This window comes from Castor canadensis, chromosome 3 (assembly GCF_047511655.1).
Source record: "Castor canadensis chromosome 3, mCasCan1.hap1v2, whole genome shotgun sequence".
NCBI classification, from domain to species: Eukaryota; Metazoa; Chordata; class Mammalia; order Rodentia; family Castoridae; genus Castor; species Castor canadensis.
The window spans coordinates 28601178-28623821 of NC_133388.1; the positions used below are offsets into that span (position 1 = coordinate 28601178).

The 22644-nt window shown below is 37.6% G+C and overlaps 1 protein-coding gene across 31 annotated transcripts in view; it reads right to left on the bottom strand.

Annotated features, from left to right (window-relative positions):
- The window catches only part of Nrxn3 (neurexin 3), a 1521272-nt gene that overhangs the window by 781469 nt on the left and 717159 nt on the right, over nt 1–22644 (bottom strand). For all 31 annotated transcript variants that reach the window (XR_012446073.1, XR_012446074.1, XM_074067424.1 and 28 more), the window contains 4 exons: nt 17070–17189; nt 7404–7785; nt 6006–6196; nt 5036–5209 (listed from right to left, as the gene is read on the bottom strand). Coding sequence is in view for 29 of the 31 variants with exons in the window: in XM_074067424.1 (XP_073923525.1) it covers nt 5036–5209; nt 6006–6196; nt 7404–7785; nt 17070–17189 (867 nt within the window). In the remaining 2 variants the exon portion in view is untranslated. The remainder of the gene's footprint in view (nt 1–5035; nt 5210–6005; nt 6197–7403; nt 7786–17069; nt 17190–22644) is intronic.

A 22644-nucleotide genomic window follows, 5' to 3' on the forward strand; every position in this document is an offset into this window, starting at 1 on the left:
AAGGAATTCACAGCAAAATAAATGATCTTTGAGATGAAAAGTCACTTTTGAAAAGCTACCTTTGCCTTAACCACTTCTAACAATTTTTGCTAATTGCAAACTCTGCAGAGGCCATCTGAGAATCTGGTTCCCTGCTTACCCATCAACCACAAGATATCTAAAAATGCCCTGTTCCTTCTTTGCTATTCTGAGTCAAAGCAGCCTGACCTGACAGGAGCAATAGGTCATTACTGACTTTACAATGTGCCTCTTTGAATGGCAGAAGAAGCAGTTTCTGCAGCTGATACTGTCATCTCACACACAGCGTTTTATAGGGTATTTAGGATGAAACCCACAGATCCTCTTCTTCCCCAAGAGGACTTTTCTACCTTAGATAACAAACCAGGAAATTAAGGTGCTCAACCAAAATCCCCAATAGGAAATATAGATCTCTGGAACATTTTAATGGCATTAGTATCTCCCAAATGCCTAAAAATATTTCTTTAAAATGAGTTAAGAGAAAATGATATGTTCTTTCATAAAGCCCAAACACATAAATGTCCCACTCTAGAAAATGACCTTCCTAACCCAGAAAATAACAAATTAAGAACTCAAGTGGCCTTTTTTTTCCTTCTTCGAAGTGCTGCCTTCTATCTATGGTGGATAAATTAGGAGGAGCCAGCTCCTCAATGGCAGCCCCTTGAAAAGGAATTAATCATTTCCAGATGGATTAATGTGTTGGGAGGTAGTCACAGCATAAGATGCAATCTGTCAAATCTCTTTGTTCCCCCCCAAAATAGAATGGTGTTCTTATTCCCATGAAATCTTCTCTGTATAGTTATTTTTCATACATTTATGTGGGTTTTCTGTCACCCTTTCAGAAGAACACTGGTTTCAGCCTCCTTCCCACCATGGCTGTCTAGGAGGTGTGACAGCTTGAAGCCCTCTAATGTAAAGATACCAGGGGTTACACAGGGCATCTTTCAGTCCAAAGTGGTAATGGGAACAAGAGCCTTCTCTACCTTGCAGGTCAGCTTTGGTCAACGCAACTTTGTTAGCAAAAGAACAGAAAAAGCGGAAACAATAACCAGAGGTTAGTAAGAGGTAGAGTCAACCAGGTAACATCACAGAAATGAAAATACAGTCTGCATAACAAACCACCCGAACAGACAATTGATATACTCTACAGGGTTACCAGAGACAGCACAGACAGACGAGGGGACACGCAGACCAGGTTAGAGCAGGACTCCTGAGAGCCAAGTCAGCAGAGCAAGGGCAAGGAAACAGTGGACTTGACAAAGCACAAGCGATGGGTGACAAGAGCCTTCCCAAATGTATGCAGCCAGAGAAAAGGCAGCATGTGGCCAGACTGAAAAACACGAGTGCACAATCAGACAGAGCCCACAAAAATAAGTCGGAATATTTAGAAATTGATCATGGGAGTGTTACTTGGGAATACCCCTTACACCCTCCTCCTGCAAATAAATGCCACCAAGGACATGGCACCAGAGATAGGCATTTCTATCAAGGTGATTAATTTGGGAACACGAAGAAACTCAATTTGTTCAATTTATAGGAAGATAGTCAAACCCAAATGTTTGTGGGCAAAAAGGCACCAAATCAATGTCCTTTTTATTTATTCATGCCAGTTCCAAAATGGAGCACGTGTGTTTCTCTCAGATGTTTACCATCTGCAATTGTGAAATGGCATTTCCACATAATAATGCCTTGGTCTCTATAGCAATGGTGGCCTCCACATATTTACCAGTTAAGTACTAAATAAGCCAGGCAGTATTTTAGGAAAGCCTAGCTCAAACTGAGAGGTCAAAAGTCACAGCTAGCTACTGGTTAGAAAGTCTGCTTGATTTCCATATTTCACACACTGAGTGTATTAGAGACATAAAATTAAAATCTATTTCAAGGTTTATCTTTGCTACTAAAAGTTGAGAGCCAAAGAGTAGTATATGAATGTATTTTTAAAAATAGTTTGGACTCTTTTGCCTTTTGTTGCAGTTGTTGTCAGATATAATAGGGAATATAATACATTTACTATTTTGGAATCTTGAAATGACATTGTTAATGACTTTTAACAGGAATACATGATATATCTTGGGTCTGTGTACCCTAAATATAAATATGTGAATGAAATACACTTGCCATCTTAAAGATACCTAGGTTGTAGTTTTCAGTAATGAAACCTCATGGCCTACCTGTTTACTATTTTCTACATAGAAATGATAAATCCAGATATGTGTACTGTTTCCTATGCTTCCCACACTGCCTAATACCCAAAGGCCCACATGCTATATAGAAGAGATTCATAATGACAGTAACATGGTTTTGCAGACTCTCCAAGGCTTGGGGCCCTTCATTTTCCTCCCCACTATCTTCCACAACTTCATTTCTACCCTAAAAAACTCCCAAGATCTTTTATGAGGGCTTATTCACAATGGTGCAAACTTCCAATGACAGTAATTTGTGCCTTAACCCACTTTTTGGTCATTTTTTCTGGCCACTTAGACTAATTATCCAAGTCATTTGTGTACAATAAACAAGGACCTTCTTCCCTCACCACTCATCCTCCACTTCATTCCACCCAGTAGGGCAGTCATAATGCTCGATGGGCAGCCACGGTAATTATCTCCATGGCAATAGAGTGCAGTGTTATTAGGCCCATGGGATTTGCCATAGATTCAGATGGGAGAGCCATCAAGTCACAATATCCAGCTTTGAACAATCACCCATACTTAGAGGAAGGTGGAACCCACCATAATGCATGTGATGAGTCATGCTGAACTGCACATAGAGCTGCTGCTAGAGATAGGAACAATTTGATGGGCAATTTACTTTTGCTAATGCTCTCATTGCTTCTCAAAGCTCTCTTAAGTGGGGTGCATTTGCCCCTTTTTACTGTACATTTTCTAAAAGTTAGTTTAGACCTCCTCTTATCTTAATACAATACTATGGCTTTGTTTCTTCACACGTCAATTTTTATATTCTATAGAGCTGTGTTTTCCAGTATAAAGCCAGACACACATGTGGCTATAGGCACTATAAAATCATATAGTGATCTGTGCTGCAAGTAATGCATAATCAATTTTGAAGGCTTAATATGATCAAAAGAATATAAAATACCTATTGATAATTTTATGTCAATTACAGATTGAAATGATAATATTTTGGATATATTAGGTTAAGTAAAATAAAATATAATACCATAATTAACTTCACCTGTTTATATATTTTTAAAAATGTAGCTACTAAGAATTTTAAAATTACAGAGCAGCATAACTTTAGAGTTAAATGGGCAATTTTTGTTGACTTTTCAATCTGAGTAACTGATGGCATGATATATTTAACATTTGACCAGTTCTTTATGCTTTTTCATATATGCTTTTATTTTGTGATTTAACTTGATTATTGAAGGATAATTAGAACTACTGCCATTCCACAGTCTTCTAAAGTAAGATATTCAGTAAAATTCTAAATGCAGCATATATTCCAGGATTGCCTTTTAACATCCAAAAGAACTAAGGATAGGCTAATAGGACAAAAATAAATTTTTTTAGTGGAACGAAGTCATATATTTCTAGAACACAAAGTTGCTACTTTAAGTGCCTTGTGATTCCCTATCTCCTGTCCCCCTATATACATACATACTTCGTATTTTGCCAATAGAATAAAGAAAAATTTCTGACTAAAGGAAAAATGGAGTAGGTCATAGGGATGGCCAGTCTTACACCAATGCAACACAGGCAAGTGACTCATAGGCAAAAGAAAACAACTTCCATAACTCTGAGTCAGACTGAGAAACTGATAAGAAGCTTTTGCAAAAAGACACTTTCAAAGGCTGAGAGAAGACAAAAAGAAGCTGGTTAAAAACATGAGTGATCCATGAGGTTGAACACAGATGATGAATAAACATGTTTAAATGTGGTAAATTAACAAAGGGACAAGAAAACTCAATACATCTCACAAACAAAGGGCCATAAGGCTCAATCAGAGGGAAGAATGCACAGACCTTGGTGACTGCTCAAGCAAGCAACTTCTTTGCCTTTCAATTAGGTTCAGTCACCTTTTCCTGCTAAGCCAAGGCTGCTACAGAACACTGCATGTGTTCACTGCTGCCCTCTGATGGCTGAAACTAGATTGCTTTGTTTGCAAAGAAGTGTTGGATTCAGAAAAACTTGTTCAATTCAGTTAATATTTCAAAAGAGAGTGGATCAACTACAGAAATAGGCTGAATGAGGTTTGTTGTGCTAGATGGGTGGACGTGCAATGTTATTAGATGTCTCATATGAGATAATCTTTAGAAACAATAATCCCATGACTTTTGAGTACCTACCATGTATCAGGCATTTCGTATATTTCTAATTTACTAATAATTACCTCTGAAGGTAACTTTTATTGCTTCATTTTATAGGTAAGATATAGCTCAGAGAGGTTGAGTAACTTCACAATGTCACACACCTAACACCAGCTACTGTCCGTCTCTGAATCCAGGTCCTTCTAACATCAAAGCCAAGACGTTCCCCTATACCACACTAAGGAACTGCCTAACTATACCTGATATCTAGTAAGTAGTCAATAAATATTGGTTCCCTTCCCTCATCATGGCATTCTGACATTGATTCCCTTGAATAGGTTTTCATTGAATAATGCAGTCACTCTTAAGCAAAATAAGCATTTTATTAATGGTTACACCAGAGACTTCTGGTTTGCCCCTTCTCGTGTATTAAAATATAAAGTCTCTGATGCCCTTTCAGCCCTTCTGGAAGAAAAGGCACAAATTGGAATGCCAATGCCAGGGAAGGTTCTTTACTGGCAAGTATGTGATCTTGGGAAAACATCTGCCAGCACACATTCCTGGAGCCTGTGGCACATGTCTTGACATACTCAACCAGTGACAAGAGGACACCAACGATGATGATGCAATGTTGGATGGAAAATGGGAATGAGAGAGGACTGGTAAACTGAGGAAGAGGCACTGGTAGAGGCAGCAAGGAGGCTCAGTGCTTGCAACAAGGCTGTAACTTAAAAAGAAGAGAGGTTGTACCTTCACAGCCACGCTCTATCTGCCCACTTCTGTGGAGAGCATCATTGATGAGGTCAGGCAGGCGTCCATTCAAGTCCACCGATGCCAGACAGCCCTGAAAGCCGTCCCTGGAGGCCACGAGTTTTGGGAGGTTACTGTACATGCCTTGGGCCAAGCCAGCCATGTAGAGATCACCTGGAAGGGAAAACAAGTAGTAAAAGAGACTGAGTAAAGGATAGGGCGGCCATGTCAACTAAAGCCAATATGCTTTTGAATATTTCTTAGATACTGATAACATAGCTGGAGGGGGAAGCTGAAACAAAATAATTACTAATTATTTCTCATTACTAATTTTAAATTGTTGAAAGAAGAAACCAACATTTCTTGGATGTCATTCATCTTATAAATGTTGTTTCACAAATTTTAATCATCATATCAATTCTATAAAGCATGTATTGTCCCCATTATAGGATACAGTAAAGATTAACAATATTTTCAGCAAAGCAACCATTTACTGAGTGCTTTTTATGTGCTTATTGCCAGTAATATACTGAGGGTTTTACAGACATCCCATCAAAACCCCTAACAACCCATAAAGGGAATAATTATTATTATTCTCATGTTATAAAAAGTTATACAGAAGCTAAAAAAGAGTAAGACATTTTTACCAATGTCACGGAGGCAGTAAATGATTCAACTGAAATTCCAAAGAGACTACTTCCTTCTCCTCATTATGGACCCTCCTATATATTAACATTTATCACCTTATCACCTGGTCCCCACAGAAAGACATTCTTGAGGTTATCAGAGGAAATGAACAATTCTTTGAGGAGTAGTCTTTGTGAAAACTAGGTAAGTTGCATTATTTAAAATACAATATGCATGGTGTTCCAAAAAATACATGGTACTCCTAACCTGTAGTTTGCCTCTAGAAATAGCCTTTCTAGTATAAAAAATGCTCTAAATTAAATTAAATTCTTTAGAAGTTTACCTTTCAAATCCAGATTTTTGGCACCGTTGATAACCTGAGTAACCACCTTGGTGTCCACTTTCAGACTGTGGGTGTTACTGTTGTCACGAGTGATGACGACATTATGCCACTGGTTGTCATTCAGAGGACGGTCACTGTTGCCTTTGATCACATTGGGACCATTTCCAAGGTCAAACACATAGTGTATGTACCTAGAGGGACAAGAATCACCGGACAACTTGAGATTCCCTGAAGCAGTCTAGTGACAATGTATATGTAACAAATGCAAGGAACTCCAAATCTATGGACCAAACTGGTACAATGTAGCAAATGAAATTAAAGCTTTGTTTACAGTTATAGTTAGTAACTATTCTATCACACTTCATTTTAATTCCATACTCATGGAGTTTACTTCTTTAACACTTCACAGTAATACTATCCAGAACCAAGTAGTAATATACAGACTACACTATAAAACACTAGGGGCAAATTTCAAATTCAATCAGTCACGAATCTGGTTTTATTCTGCTTTTCTTTGATTATTTTCCAATATGTAGTAGAAGAATGTCTAGAGCAAAGGGTAGCTTAAAAACTTTTTTTGTATGTGAGCTAATGGTAGGCTGAAAATATCTGTATTTTATTTCTTGGTATAAATTGGGTGGTTGTAGTTACTCAAGAGATGATTGCAACATATGTACAGACCCCTTTTACAAAAATAAACTTTTATTCCCTATAAAGGACTATATTTTATAGTAAAAAGTTTGATATATTGACTTCATAGAAGATATTGATTAACTAATGATTGATTGCAGTCCCAAGATTGAACATAGGGCCACACACATGTCTGACACCATCTTAGCTATACCACCAGCCCTTTTGTATTGATTTTATTTATTCATTTATTTGACCATACTGGGGTTTGAACTCAGGGCCTGGTGCTTTCTAGGCAGGTGCTCTACCAGTTAAACCACACCCCCTCCATCCTTTTTACTTTAGTTGTTTTCCAGATAAGGTCTTTTGGTTTTTGTCCAGGTCAGCCTGGACTTTGATCCTTCTACTTATGCCTCTTGCATAGCTGAGATAACAGGAGTATACCACATGCCTTGCTTTTCTGTTGAGATGGGGGTCACGCTAACTTTTTTGTCAAGGCTAGCCTTGAAATCACTATCTTCCTGTCTCCACATTCCTAGTAGCTATGATTACAAACATTCACCATCACACTTGGCTTGGGAGATCTTTAAATAAGCTTATAAGTCTCTCTCCTTTCCACCCTTAGTCATTTGGTGGATCTTCGTAACTAATGAGAATGCTTTCAGGAAGAGAGATTTGGGAGACTAGACAGTTTTCTTCCTGTCTGTGTTTTATGGAGGGCTGGATATGAAGATATCCAGCATGAATTATGTGATCCCTTCTACTTACCCCTTGACTAGCTCAACTGCAATAAAGTCATTGCCATCACCACTATTGAAGAGAATGAAGCCATCAGCTGAGGTGGTCTTGAACTGGAAGAAGAGGTGCATGGAAGTATAGGCCTGGAGGGTGGCAAGGCTCAAGTAGCTACTTTTGGTCTTGAAGGTGACAGGGTCAGCAATGATGTTCCTCAGTCCAAAACGGGCCTTCAGCTCACAGTAGTCAATGTCACCATTTTTGCACAAGTCAATGTAGAGCAAGCCATTAAACATGAGGCTCTGCAGATGGCCAATGAAACTGGATGGGACAACGGAGATGAAACGCTTCTCAGTCATGATACCGGTTTCGATATTGTGGAACTCCAGGCGGGTATGATCTCCCACCATTGTACCTATGAAAATCAGAAATGAGGTACAGACAGCAAAAGTTACACTTTGTCACAGCGTCCTTACTATATGTGGAACTTGTTTCCACATACACACTCAGTTTTCTTGATTCAGTTCCAGAAAACCAAAGCCTTGTGATAGTCTGTCTGTACCTGACTTGGCCTCAGGCAGGGAGTTAAGTACTGGCCTAGCTCCACACACTCCCACAGTGGCTTGTGAGGTCACAGGACAGCCCAAGTTAAAGAATAAAGTTATTAGTTTTTCTATATTTATGAAAACAACTGAGTATTAAGGTACATCATAGTAGGACACTGCTAGAATCCCTTTAACTTTCTCTTTTCGCACACAAGTAAGGAGTGAGGATAGGTAACATATCTTTTCGATATTCTTGAAGGAAAGGAATGATGTAAACTGAAGTCAGGATAGTCTGCAAAAAGACATTGTGTTCACACCTCATCCCCATAAGCTTGCCTGAGCAAAGTGCCTTGGGAAACATCCATTCTACTCTACTCATCCACACTGTTGGTGACAAGGGAGTAAGCCTTGCTACAGTAGAGGATACCTGCCTAGTTCCGAATTAGGTTCAAATGAACAAATCTGTCTAATTCTGAAGTTCAGTAGATGTCATATTTTTAATATTATTATTATCACTAATAAAAATAACACATAAGGGCCAGGCATGGTGATTCATGCCTGAATTCTCAGCTACTTCAGGAGGTAGCGATCAGGAGGACAGCAGTTCAAGGACATTCTGGACAAAAAGTTAGCAAGACTTCATCTCAACAAACAAGGAAGTGCAGTGACCCAAGGCTGTAATGCCAGCAACACAGGAGGCAAAGCAGGAGGACTGTGTTCTGGTGCCAGCTCTGGGCAAAAAGTACAAGACCCCATTTGAAAAATAACTAAAGCAAAAAAGGACTAGGTGTGTGGGTCAAGTACTAGGGTATTTGCCTAGCAAACATAAAACTCAGTTTAAACCTCAGGGCCACCAAAAAAAATTTAAAAGACACTTGATTTCCATTTGTTTTTTTTTTTTCCTCTATTGATCCAGAACTCAAGTGACCAACACTGGAAGAGTTTGTTGTTTCTTGGATACTTTAAACTTGAATCTAAACAATTCAAACACATTATATCCTTGGATGCTTGATATAGATTTCATCTCTTCAGATGCAAACTCAGACGTGATCCAAAGAGTCATATACGAGCACAAAAATTAAACATACATTTTATGAGATTCAATGTGGTGTTTTGACAACTAGTGACAAAATATTCTCTTAATATAAGCAAAAATAAAAGAGTGATGTTACTTAAATATAAACTGTAGTAAGAGCAAATTGCAACATTAATCTGCCAACAATTGAATAACTAGGGAAATGAATTACTGCATAAAATTACTTTGTATTGAAAAATGAACTGATTATGAAAACACAAAGTAAAATAACCTAAATTCACATGTTCTAAAACAGCACAGTGACTGAAATAAACGTGCAACGTCAACTTGGCTCCAGCTGTTCATACCAGGCATGGGAGCTGGAGTTGGAGAATTATGGGGAATTTCACAGCCAATTTGCATAAGGTCAGAGGAACTGAAGGATGCTACTGCTGTTCGCCATGTTTACTCATATTCCAGCAAAAACATCCTACAATTAGAATAGTGACCCAAAGGGTAGATCTCTGAGTTCAAAAAAGAAATCTGAAGACACAATTTTAAAGTCAATTGAGGACTTCTAGAGAAATTCTGGATAAACTGACCTTCAGGATTAAGGGCTTAGAATGTTCTTCTTACTAAAAAAAATCTATTATAAAAAGCAAGAAAAAAAGTAATGTATTGTTTGAGATAGAAGAGAAGTGGAGCAAGGATGTGGATAAGTAGAACAGAAGCTAACAACAGAATTCAAGTGCTTCATCTAGGGTTATAGACACCCTAAAGTCAGCTTTAGGGTGACTCAAAAAGCAGCTCTCACTCCTGTCTGGGAGGGGAAGAAGAGCAGGTGATATGTGGCTCTACTTCTTGTGAAAGGATCTTACTCCCCTGTGGGTGGAGATTCCAAAACAGAAAAAGAAAATGTATACTACTATACCTGGTAAAACTATCAAAAATTGCTTAGCATTTGACCCTACACCAAACTAACCAAATATTTTTTTTAAAATTCTATCTAATCCACATTAGTATTTGGGAACCCTGTCACTCATCTCATCTGAATTCTGTGTATAGACCAAGCTTCCTTTCCATTTAAGGGATGGATATATGCTTCATACCAGGTGCTCTCCAATTTCAGAGGAAAGAGAAGTAACTTGGGTACAAGATAACTAGCAAAAACAGACTATTACTATTTCCTATATGCAAGGCCCTGCACTAGGAATAACAAATGAAATAACCAAAATAAAATTATAGATGGGTTTCATTAGCTTGCTTTAGAGGAGAAGGCATTTAGTTTACAGAGATTAAGCCATTTAATCAAGGTTAAACATGGTAAATGGTAAATTGAACCCAGGTATATAAAATCTCACTGCCCATACTTTACTTATATACTATACTGTCTTTCAAGAAAAATCTGACTCATTCCCCACATCATTCCCAGGAAAAGTAGTAGATGGAGTTTATCTGGTGACATTTCCACGCAGAAACTGTTATAATGAGTTCACACTTCTTCCCCATGGCTAAGTAGCATAATACCATTCCATCTATTTCAGGGTAATATATTCAGCACCTTCTCTAAAGTAGCCCTGTTGCCTTGGCTCCTTCTCACACATTCACTTCCATATTTCACTAATGGCCAAAGGGCTGTCTACTGACCAATCCTCAGAGTGATGAGGAACATAAACCTATGCAAAATGTTGGTCAAATCCAAACCAACTTCCCATGAGCCAAAGCATAGAGTAGGTGGGCATGTAAACTCTGGGACTACAATATCTGTTTTTGCATTACAGCTCCACAGCTTCTTAACTGGCCTACCTTGGGAGAGTTACCTAACTTTTCATGCCTCAATTTCCCATTTGTAAAATGCATATGAGGTTATCAGGGCTAAATATATCAATGTATATAAAGTACTTACAATAGTGCATAGGACTCAACATCATTAGCTATTACTGACTATGCAGCAGTCATTCTTTTGTTATCTGAAATGTTTTAATCATTTTCCAGTTATTTCGCTTGTCCCTCTCTTTTATTAAGAATGCAAGCTCTTTTTAAGTAGGGACCACTTCTGGTGCCTCCTTTATGTCCCATGGTGTTCAGCAGAGGGGCCTGAGTTCTGCAAGTATCCTTCATAAAGGGGAAAGAGCTTGCACTGAGACATTTGCTTGAGGGTCAGAGTTTTGATTCTCATTTCTGCACATGTAGTTCCTGTTCAACAATAAGAACTTATCAAAATAAGAATAATAATGATGGGAAAAGCTAAGAGGAAGCCACTTGACCTCCTACATCTCGCAGACACAGGGAGAGAAGTTAAGAAAATAATGTAAGAACCTGTGTAAATGCCACCTGTCACAACCTGTGCCACCTGTCACAACAATAAAGGGGGGGGGAAGTCTCACTAAAGTAAACTCACATTTTACCACAATGCTCAAACCCCTTTCTTCATGACATCAGCACTTTTCAAAAGCATGTGTTATAAAATGCTTTATTAAAAAAATGTTTCTGGAGCCAAATACATTTGGCAAGTAGTGCTTATTTAATAATTGATGATTAGCAATGTACATTAGCTTATTAAGGGCTCCTAATAAGTCTTACAACAAAGAACTTCTTTTTTATTTTTTGACCTAACTTTTCCCAATTCCATTTTATCAACTTTTTATTAGCAGGAGGAACAAGTTTTTAATGGAAACTTTGAAAAATGACTTCTTTTTACAGCTTGGGTGTAGGAGGGAGAAGCCAATTTGGACAGAAGTAGTGAAAAGAAGGGTGAATTTTTTAATCTAGCAAGAATTTCTGGGTGTATGAGTGGCTCATGCAGCATTAGGTCCCCATTTGGAGGAGCATAAACCAAGTGAAGTATTCTTTTAATTTAGTCTTAATCATAGAAATCCAGCACAATCAATCAATCAACCCTTATTAACTGTCAACTGAACTTAATACTTTTCCAAGAATACAATTATACTATAATAAAAGGAAAACACCAGGTTGAAGAATATTTCTTTCTTTGCTTTTGATTTCCTGTGAGTCTAAACTATTCTTTGCATTATTTCTACAAACTAGTTGGAAATTTGGCACACTGGAGGACCTTAAACAGCATGAACAAGATTACTAAATAAGCCAATAAGACACCACTGGGGTGTGTGTATTTTAATTTCATTGCCTGATTTTATGACTTCCGTGAACTAAAATTAAAATTCCCAAACCCCTTATCACTGTAAAAAGCAACCCGAGGTTATAGCTCACAAGCAAAATAACTCTTTTCTTCTCCCAAATTTCTCTATACTTATGACTGCTTTCTTCCATCAGCAGTGAAGCAGGGGGTACAGCTCAAAGTGAAGGAGTTTCATTAATTTCAAATATTAAATTACTAGATGACTTGGGCATTCAGTGGTGTAGGCCTGTTTTCTAATTATTAGTGGTAACAGAAAGCACAATCTATAATCGCTTTTATTCCAAAGGTTCTATAAGAGACTAATGATTGAGAGAGAGAATTACAGTACCCTATGTTCTGCCCCTCTTTATAACTGCTTTCGGAAGAGGAAAATGAGAGATTGGAGTGTGGTGCCATCCAGTGGCTGTTTTCAAAATATGCTACATTGCTCATCCCCTTGGAACTTACCCAGAGGAATTAGCAAGAGATGTGGAACTCAATAGCACAGCCTTTGCAGGCTCTTGTCTGCACTAACAGCTCATGGGGATTTCTTGAATAATTAATACAGATGGACTGCGGGTTCTAAACAGTGTAACAATTTTTACATCGCATATTTTATATTCATTTCGTGAAGCTAAATTGCCCTTTAGGCACATAGACAAGTAACCATACCTCCCACTACTAAGTTATGTCTGTGTAGAATCGGAGTGTGTTGGAGAGTTAACGTGGCTCTGTTTGCTTTTATTTTTTAGGAAGGGAGAGAACGAATGTTGTAGTCTACTTCCTGAAATGCATTCCCCACCTCACCCTAACCCATTTTATTATTCTTTTCCTGTCCTTAAAGATAAACCATTTCTTATGATGGACTATGAAGCAATTGATAGCAAGCAGCTTGATTTTATAGAATCACACAGACATAGATTTGAAGTTTAATTATACAACCTTAAGTTTCATGGTCCCCTTCTACAAAAATAACAATAAGAACATTTATTTTTGAAAGACTGTTGAATTACAGAAGATTAAAGGAGCTGATATGTGATAAAGGTAACACACTATCTAATGTTGACTGGAAATATGTTAGATGTTCCTCCTGTATCCACAGACTTTCTCTACTCACACACACACACCACTCATACTCACACTCCTGCACACACACACTTCACTATGATCTCTAATTCTAAACCGACAGAAGCTCAGACTCATGAATATAAAATTAAATATAGTACCCCCAATTATAGAACATTTACAGTAAAAGGGCCTTAGAAATAACAGAAATTCAAATTTAAAAATAAGGAAATGGAGAAAAATAGGTCTAAGTAGATCTATCCCAAAGGCATAAAGCAATTTGGTGTCAATGACTGTGCTAAATTCCAGGGCTCCTGACTGACCTTGTTCACAGAAGACACTGTGAAGAGGGCTGAGGCCACTGACTGCATTTGACAAGGCCAGGGAAGGAATGGTGAGCAACTTTCCCAACATCCTTCAGCACTAATGTCAGGGCTGTGATCAGATGCCTGCAGTGTGCCACACAATATCCTGCTCTGCACTGGGTGTTCTTTTCCCATATGCTCAAGAATTGCACTCTGCATACAGTAATATTAGCGAGCAGACTTGCTGGACATGGCATCTTTTAAGATAGTACTTGAACCTGCCTTCTCTCCCCTTAGACCTCAGCCTCAGTCACATCACTGGTCACTATTAACTGAAGGCTTTTGTCTTGTACACACAGCAGCCAGAAATTCCAGATGAAGATCTACTTTCACAAAACCACACCTAATTCCTTCATCCCAACTTGCTCTTTTCTTTCTTTCCTTTTTTTTTTTTTGTTGTGCTGGGTAAGGGGATATTGAGGCATTTACAAAAGTTCTTACACTATATCAAATATGTCCTATTTAAATTCACCCTCTCCACCATTCTCCTTTATCCCCTCCATTCCTGGATTGGTTTCAACAGGTATCAATTTTTCTGTTAACAAATATGTCTACATAGTATTTGCACCATATTCACCCTCCTTTTCCCACCTCCTCCCCCTTCTCATAGGCAGGACCTGTTTCGTCCTTCTGTTCTCTGATTTTCTAAAAGAAAAACAGAAAAAGAAAAAGTGACATTTTTGCTTACTGAAGATAGCTACACAGGGAGTTTCCTTGTGGTACTTCCATGTATACATGTATTATAGCCCAATTTGGTTCATCTCCTCTATTTTTCTTCTTTCTACCTTAGTCTCTTTGTTTATGGTACTTTCAACCAGTGTAAAAATTCCATATTCGTTCTTGTATAGAATCAACTATATTCACCTTCTTAACTTTCTTCTTTTACCCTCCCCCTCTCATATGTGACCTCCCCCTGTTTTTTATAATATTGCTATATTTGTATTAGGTGTATATTCCACATATGAAAGAAAACATGTGCCTTTGGCCTTCTGAACCTTGCTAACTTCACTTAAGATGATGTTCTTCAGCCCTACCTATTTATCTGCAAATGACAAAATTTCTTTTTTGTAGCTGAATAAAATTCCATTGTATATAAATACCACATTTTCTTAATCTACCCATCAGTAATGGGGCACCTTGGCTGTTTCTATAGCTTAGCTATTATGAATAGTGCTGCAATAAACATGGGCATGGGTGTACAGGTGCCTTTGTTGTAACCTGACTTATTTTCTTTTGGGTATATTACAGGGGAGTGGAATTGCTAGGTCATATAGCCATTCTATTTTTAGTTTATGAGGGGGCTCCATACTGTTTTCCATAGTGGTGTACTAATTTACATTCCCACCAGCAGTGTATAAGGGTTCCTTTTTCCCCAAATTCTCACCAACATTTGTTGTTTGTGTTCTTGATAATACCCATTCTAAGAAAAGTGAGGTAGAATCTTAATGTGGTTTTAAGTTGCATTTCCTTTATGGCCAGGGATGGTGAGCATTTCTTCACGTGTTCTTTAGCTATCTGGACTTCTTCCTTTGAAAAAGCTCTGTTCAGTTTTTTTTTGCCCATGTCTTCATTGGGTCGTTGAATTTTGGAGAGTTTATTTTTTTGAGTTCCCTCTACATTCTGGTTATCAATCCCTTGTCAGATGTATAGCTAGCAAAGATTTTCTCCCATTCTGTGGGCAGCCTCCTCAATCTGGTGACCATTTCTTTTGTTGTGTAAAAGCTCTTTAATTTCATGTAGTCCCATTTGTCAATCCTTTCTCTTAGTTGCTAAGCCATTTGAGTTCTATTTAGGAAGTCATTACCTGTGCCTGTTAATTCCAGTGTATTCCCTGCTTTTTCTTGCAGTAGCTTCAAAGTTTTAGGGCTTATATTGAGGTCCTTAATTCTCTTTGAGTTGATATTTGTACAATGTGACAGACATGGATGTAGTTTCAGTTTTCTGCATGCAGATATCCAGTTTTCCTGGCATCACTTGTTTAAGAGGCTGTCTTTTCTCCATCATATGTTTTTGGCGCCTTTGTCAAAAATCAGGTGTGCATAGCTGCGTGAATTCATATCTCGGTCTTCTGTTCTACTGGTTTTCATATCTGTTTTTGTGCCAATACCATGCTGCTTTTATTGCTATGGCTCTGTAGTACAGTTTGAAGTCGGGTATTGTGATACCACTAGTGATGCTTTTTGCTCATTATTGCCTTGGCTATCCCAGTCTTTTGTGCTTCCAAATGAACTTTAGGGTTGAGTTTTCAATCTCTGTGATGAATATCATTGGGATTTTGATGGGAATTGCATTGAACATATAGATTGCTTTTGGTAACATAACCATTTTCACTATGTTGATTCTACCAATCCACAAGCATGAGAGATCTGCAGTCTTCTTCAATTTCTTTCTTCAGTGGTTTATAGTTTTCCTTGTAGAGGTCTTTCACATCCCTTGTTAAGCTTATCTTAGGTATTTTCATTTTTTGAGGCTGCTTTAAATGGAATTATTTTTCTATATCTTTTCTCAATCTGTTCATTGTTGGTGTACAGAAAGGCTATTGCTTTTGTATCCTGCTACTTTGCTGAAGCTGTTTATGGTGTCTAGGAGTTTTTCACATCTTTTAGGTTTAAGATCATATCAGCTGCAAATAGGGAGTTTGACAACTTCCTTTCTAATTTGTATTCCTTTTATTTCTTCTTCCTAATTCCTAACTCCTTCATCCTTACTTGTTATTATCTCTTCTGATTGTCAATTATAATCACCCAATTAAAACCTCAGGATACATTCTTATACTATATTTAAATATCAGGATCCTATGTAATCTACTAGATCATTCACTGTTTGAGGAAACAGGTAATTTCTCTGGTTCTTTTCTTTTTTTCACTATCCTTATACAATGCTGATATATAACAATCTCTCAAGAAATACCTATGAGTTGTGTGGGATTCTGCATGCTTCTTCACATAGGTATGGATTCATTTACTCATTGCCTTCCTAAATGTAAATTCTACCCAGCAGAAGATTTGCTTATTAGTACATAACCATATCTCTAATTCCTCCTAAAACAGTGCTTGGTACACAGTATGTACTCAGTCAATAACAATTAAATAAATGAATAATTAATGAAACCACTCTTTGTTCAACACCTTCTAAGAGGCATTCGCTATTCTAAGTATTTATGCTTCTCTGTAATATTCTGAATTCTCAGGTCAACTGTCGCTCTCTACTAAATAGTGATTCACTCACTGATGGAAGGAACTAATACATGGAAGATGACTGATAAGTGATTTTTGAATTATTGAACAATAGAAGGATCTATAGAACCCTATATCTATTCTTCTCATATAGACTCTATGCCTAATGAAAGAGAACCATAGATTATAATTAAAGTAGTGGATAAGTCTGTAATACAGATTGATAAAAGGGGACTATGAAATTACAGAGGAAAACTATTTTCTTAGCCTTGCCCGAGTTTGTCCACAGAGAATATGGTTTGTGAATTCCATTAAGCAAACAAGGTTTTGCAAATGAAAGACAGAGAAGACAATGAGAGCAAAGAAAGACAAATTTCACCACAGTTGCACTCACCCTCAGCCACATCATCGTCGACAGTCAACTTAAGGCTTTTTCCTCTCCGCACCACTCGAACAGTGTGCCACTCATTGTCATTGAGCTTCTGCCCCGCATACAGGGTCTCAGGTCCTTTGCCTATGGATGGTGATAAGTGCCAAAGTTAAAATAAGTTTTCAAAGGACTGCTCATGATATCTGGGTTGTCAAAGCCACACTGGTGCACATGACCCAGGAACATCTAGGAGTTGTGTCTGTCCCAAGTTCTTCCTACATCCAATGATTCAATAGGATGCTACACAATAGTACCCAATAGCAGAAGTCTCAATTCAAGCACAAAGGACAATTATAAAGGAGGAAGAAAGTGCCTTCCTTTATTTATAGGCATGAAGTCTTAAAATGTCAATGGCAATAAGAGAACAGTTATAGGAATCAGTAGCCAGCTGTCATTTGTTTCTCAAAGTCTTAGAATTCAAATGAATTTCTTGAAGAAATAGGAAATTCATCACATTTGGAAAGAATCATTTAGTTATTTGGGCATAATACACCAGTCTGACTTTTAGATTACATCCATCAATTAGGTAAGAAAAGAATTCCACAATATTTGCTTCCTTAATTTGACATTTCCACTAACCCATGATCCTATCAGAACTCAGTGACCATAGAAATCACAATAGTAAATATCACAATAGAAATAATGTCAAGGTTTAAACCTCATTGTAAATATGCTCCTGAAGGGAATGTGAGAGGCCCTAGACTTATCTCATTGGTCATCATACTCCAAAAAGATCCAAAGCCCTAAAACATGAAATAATGTAAAATTCCAAAATTCGTCCTTTTTAAGTCAAAAGAATCTTTCATGGAAAGTATCACCAAGTGAAAGAACAAAGAAGTTGACTCAAGAGATCCATGTTCAAGATGCTCAAGTGAAATCCAAGTACATTGTATGAAGAAACAGGGACCACAAGGAGTCACAGTATTCAGGGGTAAAAGATATCAAGACAGGCAGACACTGAGGCATTAAAACAATCCAGTTACTAAAGAGAAAGTGTCCTGCTACTTCAGAATGTGTGTCATCACTGACGAGATAAGGTTAAAGGCTAAGAATATTGCATAGTACTAGAGGACTTAGACCAAGCTTCCTCTTCCAAAGTGGATAGTTAACCCCATGAAGAAAGATGCTGATTAAACAAGTATGAATTAGTCAATCAATAGGAGGAAAGTCTTATCCCTGAAGATGAGTTGGAGAAAAAAATATGTAGGAAGAAGCTATTATATACTATTTAGACAAGAAAAAATAGGAGCACATGGATAGAAATCTCTACATAATTTTAAATTGCACTTTTTAAATTTAAGTAATTAGTATTCTTATTTATGCTGGTTAGAAGAGTTATGGTAATAAAGAGTGGGGAAATTCTTTTGAAAAATAAACAGAATTTTTACATGAAAATAATTTTAATTGCATTATACACAGCAAAGAGTTTGTATTTAAATTCTTTTCGGAATATATCCACATCCCAAATGGAAACCAAACTGGGCATTGATCCCATGAAATTATTTGATGAATCTCAGGAAAAAAACATAATTCTATAATAAACCATTTTATATTCCATCTCAGCTTTTCTTACATTATAAGCATGTTTATCTTTAATATCTAAAATTTATACATTACAAGGCGATTTTCCCTACATTTCTACTCATCAGAGAGCACTGCCCATTCTTTTAACTTAACTGATGTAGCAGTAGCCTTTGCAACAGCCAACTGAGAAGGGCACTGTGGATACTTTATAACAAGAACAGATGTTCTCAGAACAAACAAATCTGCCTTATTTTTATGTTTTGTTCCTCTTTATTCTACATGTAAATGCTTCAATAACAGAAAAGAAAGCAAAGACTGACATGGAGAATATTGGCCATGGAGGCAGAACTGTTATAGATATAAGCTATTAAAAACATCTGTAAGTTGGCATCTGTTCCTTGGGTACTTTATTTTGCACATCTCTGAATTTTTATGATTGGGGCCAAGATAAGAGGGAGAATGATAAGCACAAACAGTTTTTGGAGGGACATTGCTACATGGGCATTAGATTAACTGCTGAGTTCTGAAACAAGATTTGTCTCAGCTCAATGTGTTCTAAATTATGATAACCTCATACAACTTTTCAGCACTTACAGTATCTAAAAGTGCTCATGGTGGTCAGATTTGAACACAAAAATTTCACTGCCCATTCTAAAGCTTTAAAATGTGATGGCCTGTCACTAAAATTATTTTTAAAACCCTGCTCATTGCCTAACATTAAGTGTGGTTTAATACCTCCAACACCATGAATTCTCATTACTCTAGGAGTAGAAAAAAAGATTCACGCCCATCTCATTCAATATTCATTTCCAAGCAATAATTGAATAAATCTCAGTGAGCTTTTGCAAAACTCACAGCCTCCAGAAGTGGAGAGTTAATGGTATTTATCCTTAATCGAGCCAAAAGGTCAATCCATCCTATTAAGGGAAAAAATGATTTTTAAATTCAGCTGGAAATCTAGGCAAACAGAGAGCAGGGGCAAAGCAAATCTATGGCCCAGCTATAAAATTAGATTCATAAGTGAAGCAAGGGATAGGGGTGTGACCCAAGCAATAGAGTACCTGCCTAGCAAGCATGAAGCATGAAGCATGAGTTCAAACCTCAGTACCACCAAAAAAAGTGATGCAAGATGCAGACACAAACTGAAGGGTGAAGCACATAAACGAATTTCAAAGAATAAAGATCTAGTAAAGGGAAGAGCTCCTCTGGCAGATTCAAACAAAAAGCCAGTGAAGCAGCATCCATAAAACAATGAATACAAAGAATTCTTAACAAAGACAGAAAGTTAAAATTTAAAATGGAACTAGTGAAAACCTTAAAAAAAATCAAAAGCATACATTTTGGGCATTTTTTTCTTTTTAATAACTAGGATCATATATAGATGTTTTTCTCTTCTTTTATAGTTTAAGTAATAAATATCAATCATAAGAAAATCTTCGATATCTGCTTAGGCCATCACTGCTGGATTTAATCAGAGAAACCAAATAAATGATCTGACATTCTTTCAGTTTTATTTCCCAAATAATGACACTCATGCCTGGGATAAAGCAAAATCATGGATGAAGATTTCTGGGATGCCCAAGTTTGAAGGAGTAGAGTTTTGAACTCTTCATTATTGTAGAACAAAGACCCTTTCATGAATCCTTGGAGTGATAACACCCAAACACCTGCTCCATCTAGCCTGGCTAACTTAGCACTGTCTGTTTGTCTCAGGGAAGATGACTTAATTCTCTGGTGATTGGGGAATAGAGAGCAAGGAATCATGGATAAAATAATGCACTAGATTGCATTCTTGACTATCCTAAGACTAGCCCTATGAGAGTCCTATTTCTCTTAAGATGCTAGAACTAATAATGAAATCAAAATAAAACACAAGAAGAAAAGCTCACTTCAAGAGAAAAATTATTGTCGATTGCTTGAAGGAAGATGACACTCAGATATTAGCAGATTCTTCCCTCTCCTGGCAGACAGAGAGTCTGTTTGGGCATTGCTAAAGGCACACCTGTGCAAAGTAGACTTTGGATTTTAATTGTTTTTAACCTATGTAGGCTTTTAAAAAACAGACTTTTCATACTACATGAATTAGTTATTCCCCCCAGGAGCAATAGAACCAACAAAATTACAAGTTACCCCCATACACATTTTTTATTGTCATTTATTTGTTTCTATGACCTGACCAAACCAGCTAAACCAGATGGTTTTGCTCATACACAAGGCATAGAAAGTCCTTCCATTTTCAACAAAGGGCTGTTTCCAAAAGTGGGTTGGGAACATTTGGAAATGTTCTTGCTCAGGTGGACTCCCACTCAGAGGGGACACCCACTGTGCTATGTTCACTTTGTTTTATCTGAACATCTTTCCACTTGTGCAAAAAGGGACAGGAAAAGTAACTTGATTTCCTTGGGAACCATGTTGCACATGAGCCTAAAAATTTTACAATGCACAAAAAATATGAAATTTACCCCATTAGGTCATAGTGAAAGAGCCTAAATGATACAGAAACTAGATGCTCAAATGATTGATTATTTTAGATGTAAGGAAAAAAACAAAGTATATATAGAGAACACTTACCTTTGTTTCCACCAGCACCTCCACTTAGGTTAGCTGCGCTGTAATGAGCACGCTACTAACCCCTAGCACTGTGTGCTTCCTCAGGCATTCTCCCCAGAGAGAACAGATTATGCACGTAAAAGCATGGATGAAGAAGAAAAGGAACGAGACTAAAGGAGGAGGAGGAGGACAGGGTAACAGGAAAAAAGCGTTTTCTTTTCTGCATACAGGTTCTGGTTGTTTTGTTTGAGTTCATAATCCAAGAGGTTGAAGAAGTGTTCAGTTTGGTTTTGTTGGTATAAACTTATTTGGATAAACTCATTTTTAAAGCATGCATTTTTAACTGGAAAAACAATTTTAAATCTTATTATTTTTAGATGCAGTTTGACAAAACACCTTAATTTAATCACTTTATTCTCAATGGAGTCCTTAAGTCTCAGAGACAGCTCTGATACTTCCCATTGGAAAACAGAGGAAGCTTTCCTTAAGTCTTTTATTAAGAAGTCTCAAAGCTCGAGTGGTGACACACACCAGTTATCCCAGCACTTAGGAGGCTAAGGCAAGAGAATCATGAGTTCAAGGCCAACCTGTGCCACATAGTGAGTTCTAGGAGAGCCTGAGCTGTATCATGAGACCTGTCACAAAAAAAACAAAATAAAAACAAACAAAAAGAAGTGTGATAAAGACAGTTGTGAGTTAGCTGTTTAGCCTGAGCACATGAACCTTGGTGGTGATCTTTTAGTTAAAACTCACTAAAAAAATATTGCCAATATTTATCAGTCTTGAATAAGCAAACCTATCATGGCACTGACCATGTGTAACATGTTCAGCTATGGCCAGCCTAACCTGCTCCCTTGGACTGGTCGCCAGCTCTTCCAGGGCTAATGTGCACCACTACTCAACAGTGGCAGTGTGTTACAGGGTCTCCATGTTCATGTATTTAACAAATGGCCACTGGGTGTTGAAGATAAGAAGATAAACATGACAGAAAGGATCCCTGATCTTACAGGTCTTCTAATCTACTGAGGGGGCAACAAATTCTGAAGGGCAACACACAAATTAAGGAAGATGACATAATTTTAGACAGTCTATGAGCTCTATGAGGAAAACACAACAGGATAACTTGATGAAAAGCAGTTGGGAATGGATTGGAGAGGACTATTTCCTTTACAGAATGTTCCAGAAAGGACTCTCTAAGGTACTTCTCTATTCTCACCCTCAGTACCTGCTTTGGTGGGAGCTGTTATTAAGTGAGATGGTCAGAGAATGCTTCTCAGAGGAAGTATATTGATAGGAGCCAGCCATGCAATGACTGACGGCATGGGGAGGGAGAGAGCAAGAGCAGAAGTCCACAGTAAGCTTGGCTTGTCAGAGGAACAAAAAGATACCCATTATGACTAGAGCATGTGCCCCAGAAAACTGTCAGGACAGAAGATGGTGATGTAGGCAGAGCTAGATCCTCTGA